Source organism: Betta splendens, chromosome 17 (assembly GCF_900634795.4).
Source record: "Betta splendens chromosome 17, fBetSpl5.4, whole genome shotgun sequence".
Classification (NCBI taxonomy): domain Eukaryota; kingdom Metazoa; phylum Chordata; class Actinopteri; order Anabantiformes; family Osphronemidae; genus Betta; species Betta splendens.
In genome coordinates this window covers 11612019-11630194 of record NC_040897.2, presented here as the reverse complement: position 1 = coordinate 11630194, position 18176 = coordinate 11612019, and the positions used below count along the sequence as shown (strand labels likewise).

General features: G+C 42.9%; 3 protein-coding genes across 3 annotated transcripts; 1 reads left to right on the top strand and 2 right to left on the bottom strand.

Moving 5' to 3' along the window:
• Positions 1–44: 44 nt before the first annotated feature.
• On the top strand, positions 45–5116 carry usp14 (ubiquitin specific peptidase 14 (tRNA-guanine transglycosylase)). Its single transcript, XM_029132214.3, has 16 exons — positions 45–288; positions 1065–1210; positions 1554–1586; positions 1713–1817; positions 1927–2030; positions 2123–2181; positions 2269–2399; positions 2488–2568; positions 2670–2752; positions 2906–3020; positions 3107–3172; positions 3254–3346; positions 3430–3558; positions 3653–3713; positions 3872–3979; positions 4100–5116. The coding sequence occupies exons 1-16, from the start codon at positions 273–275 to the stop codon at positions 4243–4245; spliced, it is 1476 nt and encodes a 491-aa protein (XP_028988047.1). The 5' UTR covers positions 45–272; the 3' UTR covers positions 4246–5116.
• Positions 5117–5147: 31 nt separating this feature from the next.
• Positions 5148–9681, bottom strand: thoc1 (THO complex 1). Its single transcript, XM_029132213.3, has 21 exons — positions 9530–9681; positions 9260–9333; positions 9117–9177; positions 8958–9027; positions 8620–8738; positions 8465–8513; positions 8274–8369; positions 8083–8165; positions 7925–7998; positions 7710–7818; positions 7448–7582; positions 7166–7266; positions 6996–7062; positions 6812–6862; positions 6634–6704; positions 6435–6530; positions 6208–6273; positions 6030–6113; positions 5799–5946; positions 5619–5703; positions 5148–5535 (listed from the first exon to the last, which is right to left on the bottom strand). The coding sequence occupies exons 1-21, from the start codon at positions 9575–9577 to the stop codon at positions 5258–5260; spliced, it is 1965 nt and encodes a 654-aa protein (XP_028988046.1). The 5' UTR covers positions 9578–9681; the 3' UTR covers positions 5148–5257.
• A 5993-nt stretch (positions 9682–15674) lies between these two features.
• Positions 15675–17690, bottom strand: LOC114845057 (aquaporin-1-like). The gene is made up of 4 exons (XM_029132841.2): positions 17238–17690; positions 16562–16726; positions 16403–16483; positions 15675–16193 (listed from the first exon to the last, which is right to left on the bottom strand). The coding sequence occupies exons 1-4, from the start codon at positions 17673–17675 to the stop codon at positions 16014–16016; spliced, it is 864 nt and encodes a 287-aa protein (XP_028988674.1). The 5' UTR covers positions 17676–17690; the 3' UTR covers positions 15675–16013.
• Positions 17691–18176: the final 486 nt, after the last annotated feature.

The following is an 18176-nucleotide window of genomic DNA, read 5'->3' as shown; positions in this document are numbered from 1 at the left end:
GGTGTCATTTTCTGAGTGCTGTGGATTCACTACAGTGAATAGTGCAATTAACGTGCGTAGCCTTCGGGTTTCCTGCTGCCGGAGTGTGGGTGCGCTGCCAGCAGCCGGGTGCTTAGTAGATGCCAGAGCGCATCGATAAGTTCCCAGCGTGTTGTTGCAGCGTCATTCTGTTTGAATGAAGTTCAGACTGAGAACTAGCCAACTCTTCCTTCGCGCTCCTGTGGATTAGAGCAAGAAAAATTAAGAGCTGAGAAAGTAAAACGTTGCCAAATATGCCGGTGTTTACAGGTATGGACTCATATTATTAAGACACGTTTACTGCCACAACAAAGCATGTGAAAGTACAAATACCCACGCGTTTTGTCTGGCATCGTAAGTTGCATTAGCTTGCTAGCTTGCCTAGCTTTAGCATGATGTGAAGTTAGCATGCTAGTAGGTAGTTTGGCAGCCTTGAGGTCACTAGTGGGAGTTATTTTTAAAATCGGGCTTGAGCCAGGACTGAGTATAGACCTTCATAGTAATATAACTGCGTTGCTCTTTGTTAGCAATATCACAGGATGGTGCGGGCGCCGCTAACTGTCAGTACGTTGCCAGAGACCTAAAGCTAAGTGCCTGCTAGCTATGTTAGCCAGGTTACAACTAGCGTCAAGTAGCCAAGTTTCAAACCGGTATTGAAATCCAATATTTTTAAGTAAAAGCCGGACACATTAACTGTTCCCCTGACGCTGCCAGCTACTTCTGTGGCTGATTTCATTCGTTTGTGTAAATAACTTACTCGCGCGTTTCAGTAGCACATAGCATTGCTAACCAAGCTAGATATAGCATGAGTGTACAGTTAAATCCTTTACTGCATTTGCCAAGAACATTAAGTTGACATTTTAACAAATCACATTGCGCTGGAGTAAAGACTACTGTATATTGGTGTTTTAGCTCGACGGGAGGCTTGGCTGCCATGGTAACACTACTGGACCTGGCTAGATGCTGTGTCATACATGGTATTTTCATTAATACGTTACGCTCGTTCTGAACGCTATGTGCCTTTTCTGCTCTTTTTTTTTCCTCAGTAAATGTGAAATGGGGAAAAGAGAAGTTTGATGCAGTGGAGCTGAACACAGAGGAACCTCCCATGGTTTTTAAGGCTCAGCTCTTTGCGTTGACAGGCGTTCAGCCAGACAGACAGAAGGTCATGGTGAAGGGAGGCACTCTGAAGGTACTGATGGACTTGGCTCTGAAAGGCCAGGCGCTTTTCTTGTGTTAAATATGGCCGCACTCACCTGTATATTTCTTCTTGTCAAGCAATGCTACAGAAAGATCAACACCAGAAATGACTAGATTCTCTAGCCAAACTCCCATTAACTGATTAGACCCCATAGACTTCCATTATTGTACAAAAACAAACAAATGCCACATCATTTAATGATAAAGACTTTGTGATGATTATAAAATATTTGTTTTCAGTAGGAGTAGGAGGAATTGAAACTGGTAGTGTTACTGAGAGATTTAAAACTGAAGAAATAGACCTTATTCTAAACTATGTTTCATCTCAATCGTAGGATGATGAGTGGGGGAACATTAAACTGAAAAATGTGAGTATATTTGCTCTCTATGCGTTTTTCCAAATATAGGCAGTAGTTCTTCATTTATAAGTCTATTACTAAACACATTTAAAATGCAGTGTGGTGAATTCCATCTTACTGTTACTTTTTTCATAGGGAATGACTCTGCTGATGATGGGCTCAGCAGATGCCCTGCCTGAGGAGCCTGCTGTCCGGCCTATGTTTGTGGAGGACATGACTGAGGAGCAGCTGGCCTCAGCGGTGAGTAAGCCTCATAATTATCACTACGCCTCAAACAAAAATGGTTGTTGCTTTCTGGGCTGGCATACCTATACTGATATTATATATTATCCTGGTTTGTCAATTCCAGATGGAGCTGCCTTGTGGATTAACAAACTTAGGCAACACCTGTTATATGAATGCCACCGTGCAATGTCTGCGCTCTGTGCCTGAGCTTAGAACTGCGCTCAGAAGGTAAATTGGCTTAACACGATTTTAGCATCTTTCCAAAATATTTGGAAGTAAAGTATCTCGGTTTTTAAAAATATATATATTTTTGTCTGCAGGTACTCGGGTGCTCTGCGATCTTCAGGGGCAAATGCACCATCACAATACATCACAGCAGGTGAGAGGAACAGTGAAATAATGCAAGCTATAATAGGCACTTATTATTGCATGGAAAAGTAATTTGTGTACATATTTGAATTCCTAGCCCTTCGTGACTTATATGAAACCATGGACAAGACCTCGTCCAGCCTCCCACCTATTATTTTGCTGCAGTTCCTTCACATGGCTTTCCCACAGTTTGCTGAGAAGGGGGAACAAGGACAGTATCTCCAGCAGGTGGGAAACTGGGTCTTCAACTTCATTTAAATGATCCAGTTACACCATACATATTCTTATATAATACACTATTTTTATATTCTGTTAGGATGCAAATGAGTGCTGGCTGCAGATGATGAGAGTTCTCCAGCAGAAGTTGGAGCCTCTGGAGCCAGAAACTCCAATGGAGGTTAAGTTCTTTGTTAACCTTTACTGTTTTTATGATGACAACATATGAAACATTGACTTGAAGTTGAAGACACTTAACACTGTTGTCTTTCTCTCTTTTAGGCTGAGTCTGAAAGTGGAGCTGCATCAGCCTCAACAAAGAAAAACTTGATCGACCAATATTTTGGTGTAGAATTTGAAACTGCGTATCCTTGCCGTGTCTTTCTTGATGGTTCATTGCTTTTAGGGTGTAAGAGCAGTCTTTAGTGCAATGTTTGTGTTAAAAAAGACACACATTAAAGCACGGGTCTCTGCAGCATGGTATCATTCTGTTAGTTTTTCTTGACTTCCCTGTTTAGCATGAAATGCACAGAATCTGAGGAGGAGGAGCCAATCAAAGGCAAGGAAAGCCAGCTCCAGCTCAGCTGCTTCATAAACCAAGAAGTCAAATACTTGGCTACAGGACTAAGGCTGGTACGCATCAGAATTGGAGTGTTTATACTATTAGCACAAAATGCATTTTGTTGAAGTGAATTGAATTGTGGTTTCTGTGTCTCCAGAGACTGCAGGAGGAAATCACAAAAATGTCTCCATCCCTGGAAAGAAATGCCCTGTATATTAAATCTGTAAGTACTAGTCCATATAATTTCCATCAGTCCTGTCTACTGAAATAAGCAGTTTTTGCTTATCCATTTTTCCACAACTAGTCAAAACTCAGCCGTCTCCCTGCCTATTTGACTGTCCAAATGGTCCGATTTTTCTACAAAGAGAAGGAGTCTGTCAATGCAAAAGTCCTCAAGGTTTGTCTTGGCTCAAACATTTTATTTAGGGTTTTCCCTGGGTTCACTGTAATTGGCTGTTGAACTATACTGTCACTTTGAAGGATGTCAAGTTCCCACTCATGCTGGATGTCTATGAGTTGTGCACTGCGGAGCTCCAGGAGAAGATGCTGCCAATCAGGTCCAAGTTCAAGGATGTTGAGGACAAGAAGTTGGAGAAACAGCAGCAAAAGGTATAACACATTTATCACTTCATTATTTAGTGTTAGAAAAGCTTCCTCTCCAGAAATGCACATTTCTCACTTCTTTTTTTTTTTTTTGCGTTAGTTGCCGAAGAAGCCAGATGCCGCAAAAGAAGTGAAATATGATCCTTTCTCATTCCCAGATGGTATGTTGAGACACTTTAAAGGGATATTATGATGAGAGAAATGCTGCTAAAACATAGTTGTCACCCCTGCATCTTAGCCGGTGGTATATGTAGCAGAGCATTAGTATTTAACATTTAATCTGTTGTAGTTGAACGGCCTTTTTTATTTCACCTGACAGATCTCGGTTCCAACAACAGTGGCTACTATGACCTGCAAGCAGTCTTAACACATCAGGGCCGCTCAAGCTCATCAGGCCATTATGTGGGATGGGTCAAAAGGAAAGAAGGTAACCAGATGTTTTAATTCTGTATCCTATTCAATATGAGTATGTTTTAAATTGATTTAATCACAATAAAGTCAAATTGTGAGTTTTCAGAAATGTAATATTTGATTCTTTCTTCAATAGATGAGTGGGTTAAGTTTGATGACGATAAGGTGAGTGTGGTGTCTCCAGAGGACATCCTGCGGCTGTCTGGTGGCGGAGACTGGCATATAGCCTATGTTCTACTGTATGGCCCCCGGCGGCTAGAAATACTTGAAGAGGAACAGTAGCTGTGGCAGATTTCCTGTACATCAAAGATGACATTCGACACAAACAAATTGCCATTTCCAAGCACTGTCTGCATAGATGTGCAATAAAACAGGTGTCTTTAAAGATTTGATTACCTTATTTTTTTTTGTTTTGTAACCAACACAAATGCTTGTAAAACAAATTCTGTCAAGTGTTAAATATTGAACCATAGTGGGCTGAAATTACAGGAACAACAAGGCACTTGCTGGACTGGATCCTTGAAAGAGGTTTTTGAGTCTCGCTCTGCAGTTTCATTAAATGTTTTATACACATTGTATATTTTTTTAAAACCTTTGAAAAGGTGCTCATATCATTGAAGCGAAACATTTCACAACTCGAGTCATTTATTCATCTTGTATAAAACTGCCTATCTGAGCTGTTGTCCCTCATGTACTGGTTTGTACTTTCTCAGATTTTCACTGAACACTGTAAAGACTTGGCCTTGTTCACCGGTTGGCTCTCTGGGAAATTTGGACTCAATCTCAGGTCTTTTCTTAAGTGCTTGGCTTGCATCTTTTCCTGGGATTGTTCTGATGAATTGACAGATCCTTATAGTTAAAGGTTTTTTTTTGGGGGGGGGGCAGTGTGGGGAACTGGTTTAGTCTTTGTGAATTAAGTGCAGTTAAAAGACTTGAGATTCAGTCATGATGGTTTACTCAACAAGCCTTTAACATTGTTCTTGCTGACACTGAAGACTGTCATCCATACCCTTAAGATGCTTTGCTCCACTTAGTTTCTCCGTGCAGGTTCCTGATCACCCTGCCACAATGTGTAAGATGTAACCATCAACACTGTAATAAGTTATTGACTGATCGCTTCTCATAGGTGGTGAAAATAAACTTATACCAAACACTTTGTCTTTTGTGTTGATAATTGACAAACGTTGAATAAGAAAACATTTATTGAATTTTCTAATGGTGAAAAAATTCTTTCAATTGAACTACATACAAAATATGTTTCGGTGTGAAAAGCCTGCAACGGTAACAAGTTATTTTAAGCCTCACTGAGGCTGTCTGCAATCTGGGAGAATCCTGCAGCATTCAGTGCTGTGACCAAATTATCCACAGTGGCTTGTGTTCCCTCTCTGTCCTGCCAGGCGACAAGCAGCAGTTTAGCCTGCATGTCAACATCTTCACTGTCTGATTCAATCTCCCGCAACTCTGCTGCTTTCATTTCCAAATGAGAAGCCAGGCTCTTCCACTGAGCACCAAGTTTGGCTGCAATATCATCCATCTGCTGATTTGTCACAAGTTTGCTCTGTATGCTTGGACCTAAAAAACAATGGACACAGTTTGAGATTAACTAAAACTAGCTGCATCATAGGTTATTTGTGAAATGAGGGACTCTGACTTACTATCATTGCTTTCTTTGAGAAGGTTATCTCCATTATCGTCGTCGTCCTCTTCTCCGGTCTTGATCTCTTCAGAGGGAATGTCCTTCTGCATGAAGAAAAGAAATGAGCATTTAGAGTTTTGTTCCGGTATCTGTGGCCAACAAGCATGACTTTCATAAGAATAAAGACAGCAGAGCTTACGGGCAGTTCTTTGGCCAGTTTGCTGACCATGCTGTCTAGGTAGTCAGCCAGGCTCTTGAACTTCTGATTAGTTGGCTGAAAGAAGTGTGGACTTCTTCTGGAGAGAAGCCTCAGAGCACGCCAGCCATAGTTTGGGTTTCGCACAACCCTGTCATTTTAAAACACATACTGAGAATGAAACAATGGATTTATAAAAATGCAAAGCGATTGATAAAAGTTAAACCAACTTACTTATACTCATCCTCCACCATGTTTGCGGGGTCAGCTTGTTCAATGGCCTCTGCAAAGAATTCATCAAGGGAGGGCATAAACTCTCTGAAAAAAAAAGGTAAAAACAGGTGTCGAAATGCACAGAAAACAAACTGGCAGCTTCTTTATCACGTATGACCATCATCGGTGTAGAACTGACCTGCTGTCTGACTTGCAGGCTTCCATATTATCTTGGTTCAGGTTCCACAGTCGAGTCAATTCATCACTAACAAAATACATGAGAGAAGAAATTATGAAAAGAATCCACACATTGTTCACTCCACATTACTGAATAAAGAATGAAGAATGATGATGATATTAAAGATTAACAAAACGGACACAAAGCAGACAAGCTGAGTTCAGTTAAAGGGTGAAGGGTTCACTCACTTTCCCATGAAGATCTTGCGGTCTGGTCCCTTTCCAAGAAAGTCTTCAGGTGCTTGTCTTTTCCTGGTTGGTCTTTTAGGCTTGTCATCAACTGTCCTGTTAACAAGAGAAGGGTCATTTTGTCTGGCATTAGTTTTTTTCAAAAATGAATCAGAACTATAAAAATTTAAAGTGTCATGTATTAGGAAAACCATGCAACCTTTCTTTCACAAAACTTGGACACCCCTCATTTTTCCAGCCGTTCCAGTTCTCCTCTGTGTCGAGGATATGCTGTCAAAAACAATAAACATTCCTAGAGTCACTAGAACTTTAGAACACATAAGCTGAGAAAATATATGTAACAGCATTGACTGACTACTACCTTATACATAACGTACCTCAACCATGGTGGCAAACTTGTCTCCATCAGGAGGGATTTCTTTCAGCAGCTAGAACATTTAAGGAATGAAGTAAAGTATACACTTCACTCTACTAGACAGTCAGAATATAAAGATCAAGTGGAAATATTTATTTTCTGATTTATTTTCTTGTTTACATGGCAAAAATTCTATTAACACATACCTGATAAACTAGTTTAGTTGTTTCTTCAATCCATGTAGCTTGGTCATCATTCAAAGCACAGCTGGAACTGAAGAATAAAAAAACTTAATACAAAATAAAAACTTTAAATATTATACAAATGGCAGCTGGTTTGACGTTCACTTCATCTTTAAGCCATATGTGATCTTCACCTTTTGAATTTGACCTGGCCCTTCAGGTACTGGAAGAGGATGAGGTACTGCAGGAGTATGTGTCGTCTGAAGTTGCCATCGCTGAGCTGCAAGTCCATCAGCTGTAGACATGAGACATGAAGATATGTTGAAGTAGATTATACTTGTATTTGTACCTAAAGAAAAACTGACTCTTTTAGACACACACAATACCTGTATTACATGTAATGTCTTTAAATTATTTTCATATTTATAGCATGTTTAAAAATTCATTGGTAACTATCTAAAAAGTATTTATCTTACCTTCTCACTAGTGAGGAACTTGGCAAAGTAGACGTGCTCTCCATCAGACATTCTCAGCTCCTCCAGTTTCCTCTTAGAGGCCTGCATGTCATCCAGTTTGTAGCTCTTAAATACTGCCAAGGTCTCATCTGAGTACTTTAAAGAACAAAACAGATTTTACACATTAACAGTTTTTGCCAATATTTGCCTCAAATTTACGTGGATGTTTTTACTGATCAAGTGAGAGCACAGAAACCAAGGCCCATCTGCTCCTGCGCGTTACCTTAAGGAATGTCATCCAAGAGAACTTATCGTAGCACTGCACAGGGTTTCTGAAATAGTCCTGCAGTGTCCAAAATTTTCTGTACAAGTTGTAGTCAATTGGAATGGAACTGGAAAAAAAACATATTCATTTTTTTATTTTTTTTTTAGAAGCAGCCACAACCAGTGTACTTAACGTGAACAAGCATGGTATTTTAGATCAAGAATAGACTTTACCATGGTGCAGGAGCATCATCTTCACCCATTTCTCCTTCCTCCACCTCCATATTTTCTTCTTTTTCTTCTGTGTGCTATGAACACAGAACACAACACAATATGAAGCTGAGTTGTTTACATTAAATGCTAACAATTATTAGCACGTATAAACACTTTACCTTTTGTCCCAGAGTGCTTTCTTGCTCATTTTTATTGAACACTGTTATATTGTCCAGATTAAACTGACTCTGTAGATTGAGGCCTAGGACAAACGAACAGATCAGCATGTCCATAAGAGAAGATAAAACACTGCACTTATGACAATCTTGCTTAATTCAGTCAAGGGTTACACTAATGTTGCTGTTCTTACCTGATTTCTCAGACAGAGGGAAAAGGCGTGCTAGGAAAAGCTGGATTCGCCCACAGAATACAGTATTCTGAGACTTTGACAGACGTCTTAGAAGATCTATGCAGATGGAAAGATATTTTACATACAGCCATGCCTTAAATATAAAAACATTACATAAACAGGCCATTGAGAAGTATAAATATTGTATTTACCGTTACACATCCTCAACAAGTAGTTCTTCCCAGCGGTGTAAAAGGAGTTCTACAAATAGAAGAAAGAAAACATGCACAGTTCTCAAATTATCTGTATTATGTCATCATGCTACAAGTACTTAAACTGTCTCAACTCAGAGACTACGTCCATTTACCGATTTCCAGGTGGAGACTTTCTCTTCAACAAAAGAGAATATTTTGTCACACTGGTCAAGAGGAAGGCAGTCCAGTACATCTCCCAGCAGCAGGAACGGTGTCGTAGCAGAGCAGATGCCTACACAAACAATGTGCAAACAAAACAGACAGACCTTGACCACCACAGCTTTGGATGCTGCAAGAGGATCCTAGAAATAACAGTGTTCTTATGCTAGCAGTTTAATCAGGACTGAAGGACTGAAAAAAAATATGAAAAATAATGTCCTGATTCATTACATTTTTCAACAGAAATAGACAATTCACTGTTAATGCACGAAATAATACTTTCATAACAGACCTTCTGTAACAGCATCTATACTCAGGTAGATGAGAGACAGGTAGTCATCACAGGTCGCCTTCTTCTGGTCCTGTAGACAAAAACATCTGCTTTAGGCTTTCAACAGAATACTGGAAGCAAGTGAAACAATTTGAAGTAAAAAACAAAGCAATTTCGTACAATCTGATCACCAAGAACGCCCCTCAATGCCTGGTCTAGGGTGGTCTTCTTCTCTGTCTCACTGTAACGTTGGAAAATTAAAGAGCGTTACAGATGGGTTATTACAGATAGCTAGCATAAGCAAATAAGCAGACACTTCTTACTTTCCGGGAATCTGGTGGAACGTATGTGTCAAAGGTTTGCTGCTTTTACCGGTGAGTGCACATTTTGCAGAATCCTGGTGCGCGAAAGAAGCAAAGAAAGACAATTATTATTACGCCACTTAGCTACCGCTTGTGTTAGCTTAGCATTTGCTAACTGCTGGGAAAGCGCAAAGCCTTAAAAGGCAGTAAGAAATCTGAAAACTTGCTCGAAATTTCATAACAATACAACATTCGTTTTAAAGATAGAAATGCAATTTAACGACTTCTCACCACAAATTTGTCTCTAGCGTCGATAAAATTAAACAAGGACGGCGACATCTTTACGCACACGCAACCGGAAGTGATGAAGAAGTTATTCCGGTATGACTACGTCGGGATGCGTTCAGGAACACCCAGTAGGCACGAGTTACGCTGTGGACAAGGAAGATGTGCAAATATTTTAAAACGTTTAATAAAAGATAGAATCAAATAACGTATCGGAATAGTTTTGTTTTACCAAAGGGATATTAAAAATTAAATGCTTAGAATACAGCAAGAACATTTATATAAACATACTTTATTGTTATATGCATGCTACTTTTCATTTGCTAGCAACTCATTATTACAGCAGCACGACATTGACTGTGACTCTTCCACTTTTAGGCTAAATTCATTGTGAACCACAAGGCGACAGTGTTGCACATTATTTGTGAGACGAGCGGACATGAGCGACCATTAGAAACTAATCGGCGGTGTTAGGTTTTGTTCTATTGGATACCAGTAAGTTTCCAGATGATTATACAACGTACCATTGTGGTCACTTGATAGATTTTTAAAAGTTTTATGAGGAAGGAAAGTTACTCTTTGACTTATTAACTGTTAGTCTTAAAAACACACACAGCACCATTTGTGCAATAATTAATAACTGAAACAGGAACATTTTAGACCTTTAGAAAATAAACAAAATAAAAGGATGCCTCTGCATCGTTTACAGCTGTGACTGAATGCATTATGTTTTTGCTTTGTTCCAGTGTTGTAAAAAAGTCTAGAAGTGATTTTTCTTTCAAATTTGTCATAATAGTAACTTGGACTTAAAATAATCCATGTTTGATTTTAGTGGTCAACTGCTAAAATCAATGTGTGTGACCAAATGTTTGTTTTTTCCCGTACACAAGATGATCCAGAAACGCCTTCAGGGATTTTCTTTTCAAAGTTGGCACAAAGGTCCAGTTCGTCTCCAGGATAAACCCATAATTTCTGGCTCCGTTCCATTCATATTTATGTGCCTTAAAGGAATGTCCACTCACCCAAAGTTGAACTGCATTCATCTTGTTGTCAAAGGTCAAGGACAGTGTGACCTTGTGTTTGTCTCAACACAGAAAAGCCATTAAGAAAAGTTTGGCATTGGCTCATTGACTTGAACTTAGTGACTATTCGTCCACTCAGACGGTTGTGGTAAATTTCCACTCCAGCTAGACGTTTGTTCATTTGTGTGTGCACTATAGTGTCGTGACACTAATTTCAGTCCTGTGTGTTCCCTGGAAAATATTGTATATTCAGCATATTTCTTACTTTATATGTTACTGGTGTAAACAAATATAATCAAAAATACAGTTTGTGATTAATACAAATAGTAGAAAGCCCATTCTGTGGTTTTAACAGTGGCAGAACAAAGTGAACCTCAGTCAGTGTTGATCTTTGTTTACCAGGAGTTTCATGGGTCAGGACCCTGATATCATTTGCGCCGGTGGGACCATTCACCTTCCGCCTCCTCCTCTAGGTGTTAATGTCAGCGGAGCACATTTGTGCTGACGTTCAAAGAAAAACCCCAGAGCCTTGAAAATGAAGACCAGTAAAAGAGCAGAGGAATGGTTTTCTTCACACCAGTGTGAGTGTAGTTGTCGCATAAAAGGGGACGTGAACATTTCAGCTCCCTGTTTTGATTGGCAGCTTTTTTTTTCCTGCTCTGTTTTGCACACAGCTCAGCGGATCGCTAACTGTGCCCCACCACACTGACACAGCGGTTATTGAACCTTTGCCAAAACCGACGAGAAGCACAGAGTGTGAGTGAGCGTAGAAAGTAGTGCAACCATCACGTTGCTGATAGGGGCCCAGCGTCAAATAGTGTGGCTCCTTAAGGGCCTGACAACAAAAATGTCAAATGTTATGTTGTCATTAGGATTAAAACCCATAAGAACTGTTGATAAAGACACTGTATGGGATATTGACAAGAAAATGCTCGATTGTATTAAAATAAATAGGAAGCGGAAGAAGAAACAGGTAAAAATCTAATTAGGTTTTGTGATAATATAGTACATTTCTCACCACAGACTCATTTCCAAGTTGTTTATTTTGTCAAGACAAAAATAATGAGAGAACCACCGAACGGCGTCCGATGCCAAATCATGGAACAATCGAGTCCAACGTGCGAGCCAAAGAGCCCCGATGAAGGACACTCTCAGACAAATGGCCGCGGGACAACAAAAAGAGCATTGTCCGTGTTGTTGGGGACGAACTTCAAAACAAGAGGCAAAACACAATGCGCTGACCTTCTAGGTTACACACACAAAGGAAGAAGAGTTTAGACTGGCCGCTGTCACGAGTGCCCTCTGAGATTCTACCAGCGTCGCCTCTTATTCCGAGCGGGAGAGACCTGACAGCTGTCTCGTCTTCATGAGAGAGGAGGGAAAGCAGACTGGCAGATTCCAGTCGTATTCCAACAAATATGTTCAATCTGTGATTGCACCTGCTCACGGGCGTTTGCTGAACCTGGTTGTGGAAGCAGCAGACAACGCAGCTGCACATCTTTACTCCCTCGCGGGAGGCGGCGTCGCCTGCGCCGTCTCTCACGCGGCGCAGGGTAATGGGAGCCCTCGGCGAGAGGATGTGCAACCAACCACAGCGTCCAATACAAAACCACAAAACAGGATGTGTGTGAAGATGGAGGAACGACATTCCTGTGAGACAGCCAAACAGGAAATCTCCATGATCTCCACAATGTCTAATGACGCGTTTTTTTTTTTTTTTTTAAACAAAGAATATGAAGTTCTTTTGATGTGCAATTACCTGATCCACATCCTCGTGTTGTTTCACCACAGCGGTTGTAGGAGAGCAGAACAACGTGGGACGCACGATTGAGATCCTTGTAACCGCTTGGAATAATCACATCGTGACCTTTCTGTGACCCTTTACTGTGTAGGCCTCAGGAAAATGCATCAAATCAAAATCGAGGTGATGAGCTTCACCTTTACGTGACACTTGTGTAGCCGCCACCTGTAGCGGTGATTTACTGTGCAGCGATGTAATGTACTGCAGCGGGGAGGAAAAAGGGCAGTTTTAGCCAAGAGAAACACCGGAGCGTCATCAAAGCGTTGAACAATCGATAAAAGATGATTTACTGTCACTCGCTGTGATTAAAAACGAAACCGTCCGCTGTCCTCTCTTCCCCAGATCCTATCGTTTGAGTGCTTGACCTGTCGGGGCGGCTGCTCGCCTCCTTGATCCCAGGGGGCTGTTTACATGCATATTCACTTACAGTACAATAGCACTAAGCATGTGAGCCAGGATGCAGCGCACACACATCTGGCATCTGCACAAACGGCCTTAAGTGACTGCAGTATTTACATCGGCCTCTGTGTGATTCATCCCTGGAAGTAGCTGCTCGGCTGCGGGGCCACGTTAGAGCGACTCTCCTCCCGGTGCCAAAGGATAATCAGGAGGTCAGACTCGCTGCCATCGTCCCAGCACTCACTGGTCCTTTCCACTGCACCTGAAAACAATCGCAGGACAGACACGTTACTATTTTAATACAAGTGACGCACGTGCCCGACACCTGCAAAATGTCTTATTTGCAGCCCGATCGTCAACGGGCTTCTGTGTAACTGCAGCCAAGACGGCACCAAGTCCGTTGATGCCACATCCTGAGTAGCTGATCTGCAAATCACATCAGAGGGAAAAGAGCACTGGTTTATTTACTGGACGTCAGAGAGTTCCATGAAAACGGATTTATTCGGTAAATGAGGAATCAAACACTGGGGAGTCTCTGTTCAAGCTTCATGTTGGTCAGACACAAACAGCTTTTTGATTTGATGATTAAAAACCAAACGGAGTGTTTTTTAGCTAACATTCGATCGCCATCTGTGAAGCACACAGTTTAGAGTTCACACTTTGCAGAAGTCCTTGTAAATGGCTCACTTCCGCTCTCAGGGCTCACTCCACGCTGAGCTTGACTCTTGCTTTCAGGTTGAAATCAGTCACATGCTGCTGTGGAGGAGAAAGGAGCTCATGAATTGTGAGCAAGAAAAGCCTCCAGTTGGAGTTTTGTGTTTGAAAGCGTTGACAGGTTGGAAGGTCAGGCCGCTCCTCGCCTGAGACGTTAAACAAGCAGCCTGTAGACCCCCCCCCCCACACACACACACACACACTGTGATTTCCACTGTCACTAGTGGATCCTTGAATTAAACTGCTGCATGCTTTATTTGTGGTCTTAAAGGAGAAGCGTGATTTAACCACTTGTGCTGTTCCATATCCGTGTATCCGTTAATTTGCTTATTGCCTAGTGACTTTTCATTATCTTTACTTGTTATATCTACTATTATTATTATTTGTTTCGTCATGTTTATTTCAGAGACCAACAGTCTCCATGAGTTGAAGGACTTTCATGGAACAAACCAGGATGAGTGTCCTGGAACTCACATGTGTTTCAATGGACTCCCCATTCTGGCAGCACCACATCCAGACCGGACACTGCTCCAATGCATTCCCTCGTTGAATGAAATGAAACCACGCTGCACATATGAGACGCCAGTAACAGCAGAGCAGAAGAGAGGAGGTGAGAAACACTGGCAGCGTTCTCTCTTCGTGCAGGCAGAAACACCTCGGTCCGCTTTAATTGATAAGTCACATTCTTTTCTGCTGGCACACAATTCTGTGACTCATAAGCTCCTCCTCCGCCCCGGCACCACCTCCAGGCTGTGATCAGCTGGCTGTGATGGATGAAATCCCACTGCACCTAATGTTGTTTTAACAAAGACTTCAAGAGACGTGCAAACATCTAAACGCTGTTCTGAGGAACCTCGGAGGATTTATTACCGTGGTGTAAATGATAATTAATATGTAGTACTTACTACTTCAAACTGTGTCCCTCCTCGTGAGTAATAACAAAACCATGTCCAGTTCTGATTGATTTGCTCGGGTCGAGCAGTTAATCCGGGCCTGAGTCCAGTCCACAGCACAGTTCCTCTTCTCTGACTGAGCTCTGCTAGTTTTGCCTTTAATAAGGCTCCTAATCACATAATTCTCAGAACTGTTCATGTAAAGTCGCCACCCACCATGACATCATGTGTTGTTGTAGGGGACAGTGGATTATCTTATAAACAGACAGACGGAGCAGTGCAGCTGCTATGAACATTATAGATGCGCCGTTCGAGGAAAAACGAGTGAGGCGTTATTATTTAATACATTTTAAGCAGTATTTTAATATAACACGTCTCTGTGATGTAACGTGCTCAGACGGGGGAAGGAAGCGAAGCCAACCAATAAAGAAAATTCCTGGAAAACTGCTACTTCCTTGAAAACAGGCTGTGTGCCAGGGCAAACACTTTAAGGCCTCGTTAACATTGAGAGCTAATATTCATTCAAACAGTTGTTTCCTGAAAGGCAGTATTCATCCAGTGACCTCATGAAACAGTATTTTTAAAAACCCCGACCTTCCGTTTGACCTGCTGCCCTGGAGTTCGATTGGGCCTGTAGCTCCTCAGGTTCAGGCCACAGAGCAGGTGTATGAAGCTGAGGTCAGCAGCTTTAGGTTCAGCGGCCGCACAGACAGATAGTGATGTGGTCGGAGTCGTCTAAACGCTTCAGGAAGTGCAGGTTGAGTAACAGCGCCACGAGCTACAAGCTTATCAGATGCCAGAATGATGCTGAGACTTTAGCTGTAATAATGTTCCAATTTTATGTCTCAGTTTCAGGAAACCAAACGTTCTCGCATTGTTGTCTGTGCTTTTTTTACCGCAAAAAAAGGCGGCAGCACAGGCGGCCGGTGTTTGTGGGACGAGACGGGCCGACGGTGACCGAACGTAAACGTGACGAACGAAACCCAGACCACGTCTCCTTTTAAATTATGCATGTTATTTGTGGGTCCGTGCGTGGTTCTCCCCGCGTTTTGTCTTTCTGGTCAGAGCTCGTGACAGCAGGGAGCAAACAAACTGCGCGCTGCATATCTGGATATGGGAGGGTGGAGACTGAAGGGGCCCAGCAGCCTGTGCCCGGAGGCCTCTCTGTGTTTATCTGCCCAGGCGTGAATCTGTTTAGCTCAGTCCTGATACATATTTCAGTAAACAAACTTTAGGTTATATCATTTATAAAGTATTGGTGCAGACAGCGCTATCAGTAATATGTGGGCTTTTTAGGACACTGAATTATAAATAAAACACACTTGTCAACAACATTGTTTATTTACTTAAAAAAGTGTACATATAATATAAAACCTAGAAATAACAAGTGATAGAAACACGTATACACAATAATGGCTCAACAAACAATACTGACATAAGACACACTGCTCCGTCACGCCGGGCGCCACACTGACCCCTGTGTGTGAGCAGCATTTTGGATAACAATTGTGCATGAGGTCAAACAAAGGAGTGAATTAGCATAGGCACTAACTGACCCACCGAAAGCGCAGGAGCCGACATCCTTCACTAAACCTAGGAGCTTGCTTTTGCTTTTCATTGTACAGGCGTATACACATGCGCGCCGCCGCCGGGCGGCCGGGTTATTTCGACGTCATCTCCACGGTCGTGGTGTCGTTGCCGCCGTTGACGTCGTAGTCGCCCACGGGGCCGCTGAGCAGCACCTTCATGCGCTCGGGGAAGTCGTCGAACTTGGGGGCGAGCAGGAAGTCGTAGATGAGGGCGGCCGCGATGCCGCCGCACACGGGCCCCACCCAGTACACCTGCGACAGATAACAGTCAGTCGCTGCCTATTGATCCGGCCTCAGGAACGAGAATCCTGGGATGTTCCTCAGGTGGGATGATGTCAAACAATAGGAATGCTGTGACTGATTCACGAGTTATGGATTAATCTGTCTCCTATGGAGCCTCTGGACTATTTGAGCTTGACATATAATGTGCACGCAGAAACCCTCTGCCCTTTTGCACTCACCCAGTGGCTGTCAAATTCGCTCAGGATCAAAGCGGGCCCAAAGGAGCGAGCGGGGTTGATGCCGCAGCCCGTGTAGCTGATCTGCGGAGAGAAGCGAGGCGTGAGCGTGCGGCGGCGCGGTGCGGTGCGCGTTCACGGCGGCGGGAAGGGGCCACTTACAGCTGCCAGGTGTCCCAGGCACACAGAGAGGCCGATGGCCAGGGGCGCGGAGCCGGTGACATCACGCCGCCTTTTATCAGTGACTGCAAGGACACACAGCACCAGCTGGAAGGTTGCCAGGAGCTCGATGCCCACGCCTTGGCTGGGAGTCACACCAGCAGAAAGCTGCAGGAGCAATTCAAAACACCACCACCTGTCAGCATGGGCCATTTAGCTGAACAGCTTCCCATCCAGACCATTATTATTATTATTATTATTATTATTATTATTATTATTATTATTATTATTATTATTATTATTATTATTATTATTATTAGTAGTAGTAGTAGTAGTAGTAGTAGTAGTAGTAGTAGTAGTATTATATGGAAAACAGTGTATTCTTTACAGTTCAAATTATATAATAAATAAACTCTGAGACCAATCTTATCTTTTTAATCTCACCAGACAGATGAATAAAGATTAAGGATTTCATGCATCAGGCTTTATCTTCAGCTGCTTTCCGCTGCAGCAGTGCAGCGAGCGTGTGCTACATCTGTCAACATGATTTAGTCCTAAGCAAAGACAGAACGTCCGACTAACCTGACGCAAACTGACCCGAAAACCCCACGCCTCCGTTTGGAACGGAGTCAGCTGTGAGTAGCTAAAGACCCGCGGGGCATGAAAAGCTGGTACTCACGGTGTTCAGGCCCAGTCTGTCGTTGCCGCTCGGACGGGTGCCGTAGACGATGCCGCTGGCCAGCGCCGACCCGAGCATCTGAGCAATGATGTACATGACGGCCTTGAGGGCGCTGATCTGGCAGCTGACGAGCATCCCCAGGGTGACGGCGGGGTTCAGGTGGGCCCCGCTGATGTGGCCCAAACTCTGGGCCAGCGTGGCGATGGCCAGGCCGAACGCCAGCGACACCTTCACCTCCTGGTCTGGGTTGGCGTTGGTCTTGTTCCCAATGGCCGCAGAGAGGCTGAGGAAGATGAAGAAGGTCATGCCGACCAGCTCGGCCAGCACGGCCCTCCAGAAGTTCTTGCTCTTGAATTCTCTCATGGTGGGGTTGCCTGGTGGGGGCTTGAGCTGGGTCTCTGTCAAGTGTGTGTACTCACAAACAACACCAGGCTGCATATATAAGGCCTGGGCTGATAATGGTCAGTGGGCGGGCTTAAAAAAAGCTGAAAGAGAGGGCCACACTGAATTAATGAGAAATCCAAAAGACTGGTCTCTCGCTTCCCTCCCCTCCCCTCCCCTGCCTCCCTCCCTCCCTCACCCTCCCTCCTCCCCTCCTGGTCCTCCTGCCCCTCTCCCTGTACCTCCCTGTGCACCACTTTCTGGTCTTTGGACTTTTGTGAGTTAGAAATAGCTGCAGTGTGTATTTTACGCAGGCAGAAAAAAAGTTTTGCTTTAAAGTGAAATACAGTGGGATTTAGAATAGTTTTGTTGCATTTAGGTCTGTGCTTTCACTATAAATCCACAATAAGCATTAGGGAGTGGCAGAAAGAAGCCAGACAACTCCCAAAGAGTCATTTCAAGTCCCACCTTTTCCTCCACACACAAGTGTTTAAGCTGCAAGAAAACCACACTGATCACATCCAGGACAAGTACAAAAAAACACTGTTTTTTAGCTTC